Source organism: Penaeus monodon, chromosome 23 (genome assembly GCF_015228065.2).
Source record: "Penaeus monodon isolate SGIC_2016 chromosome 23, NSTDA_Pmon_1, whole genome shotgun sequence".
NCBI lineage: Eukaryota > Metazoa > Arthropoda > Malacostraca > Decapoda > Penaeidae > Penaeus > Penaeus monodon.
The window spans coordinates 24,026,331-24,026,896 of record NC_051408.1 but is presented as its reverse complement, the minus strand read 5'-3'; the positions used below and the strand labels follow the sequence as shown (position 1 = coordinate 24,026,896).

The 566-nt window shown below is 37.3% G+C and overlaps 1 protein-coding gene across 1 annotated transcript in view; it reads right to left on the bottom strand.

Annotated features, from left to right (window-relative positions):
* Positions 1-79: 79 nt before the first annotated feature.
* LOC119588189 overlaps positions 80-566 on the bottom strand; it is a 1,124-nt gene continuing 637 nt past the window's right edge. Inside the window, exons 2-3 of the mRNA XM_037936891.1 lie at positions 401-549; positions 80-314 (exon numbers count right to left, since the gene is read on the bottom strand). Coding sequence (XP_037792819.1) covers positions 119-314; positions 401-549 — 345 coding nt within the window. The 3' untranslated portion in view covers positions 80-118. The remainder of the gene's footprint in view (positions 315-400; positions 550-566) is intronic.

Here is a 566-nt window from a genome sequence, read left to right as displayed (position 1 = left end):
GTTCTTAGACTGTTCTTTTCCGTCTTACATATTCATATATAACATATCAACAGTTCTTTACAAATGCAAAAGGTATCAGTTCCTTTTTATCTTGTCTTTAATATCAAATTAATATTTTCTAGCTGTATATAACCTCAGTTGTGTTCCCGAAGTAAATGCCTAAAGCCTCTTGCAATGATAATCTGATGGGGATTTGCCTCATGTAACAGTCTTTGTAGGAATCTCCGCAATCGGAACCTTGGAACCCTTGCTGTGCAGCCTCTATGTACAATGTGAAATTGGTGTTCTCTTGTGGACCCTTCCCTAGAGACGACCTGTAAAAATAGATACTTCTGTCATCGACAATCTACTAGACTAAACATGTTAAGTGAGATAATACAAATCGTTTTTCTAAACTCACCTGATGAGAGCAGCACAGGTTTGAGTAACTTGCCATAGATCAGGTAACTCACGATGAACTTCACAGACAAATCTACTTTTACAGACGTCTGTCCATGACCCTGGCTCTTCAGTGTATTCCAGTTCTAGACTTCGAAAGACATCATAAATCTGAAAAAAAATCATAT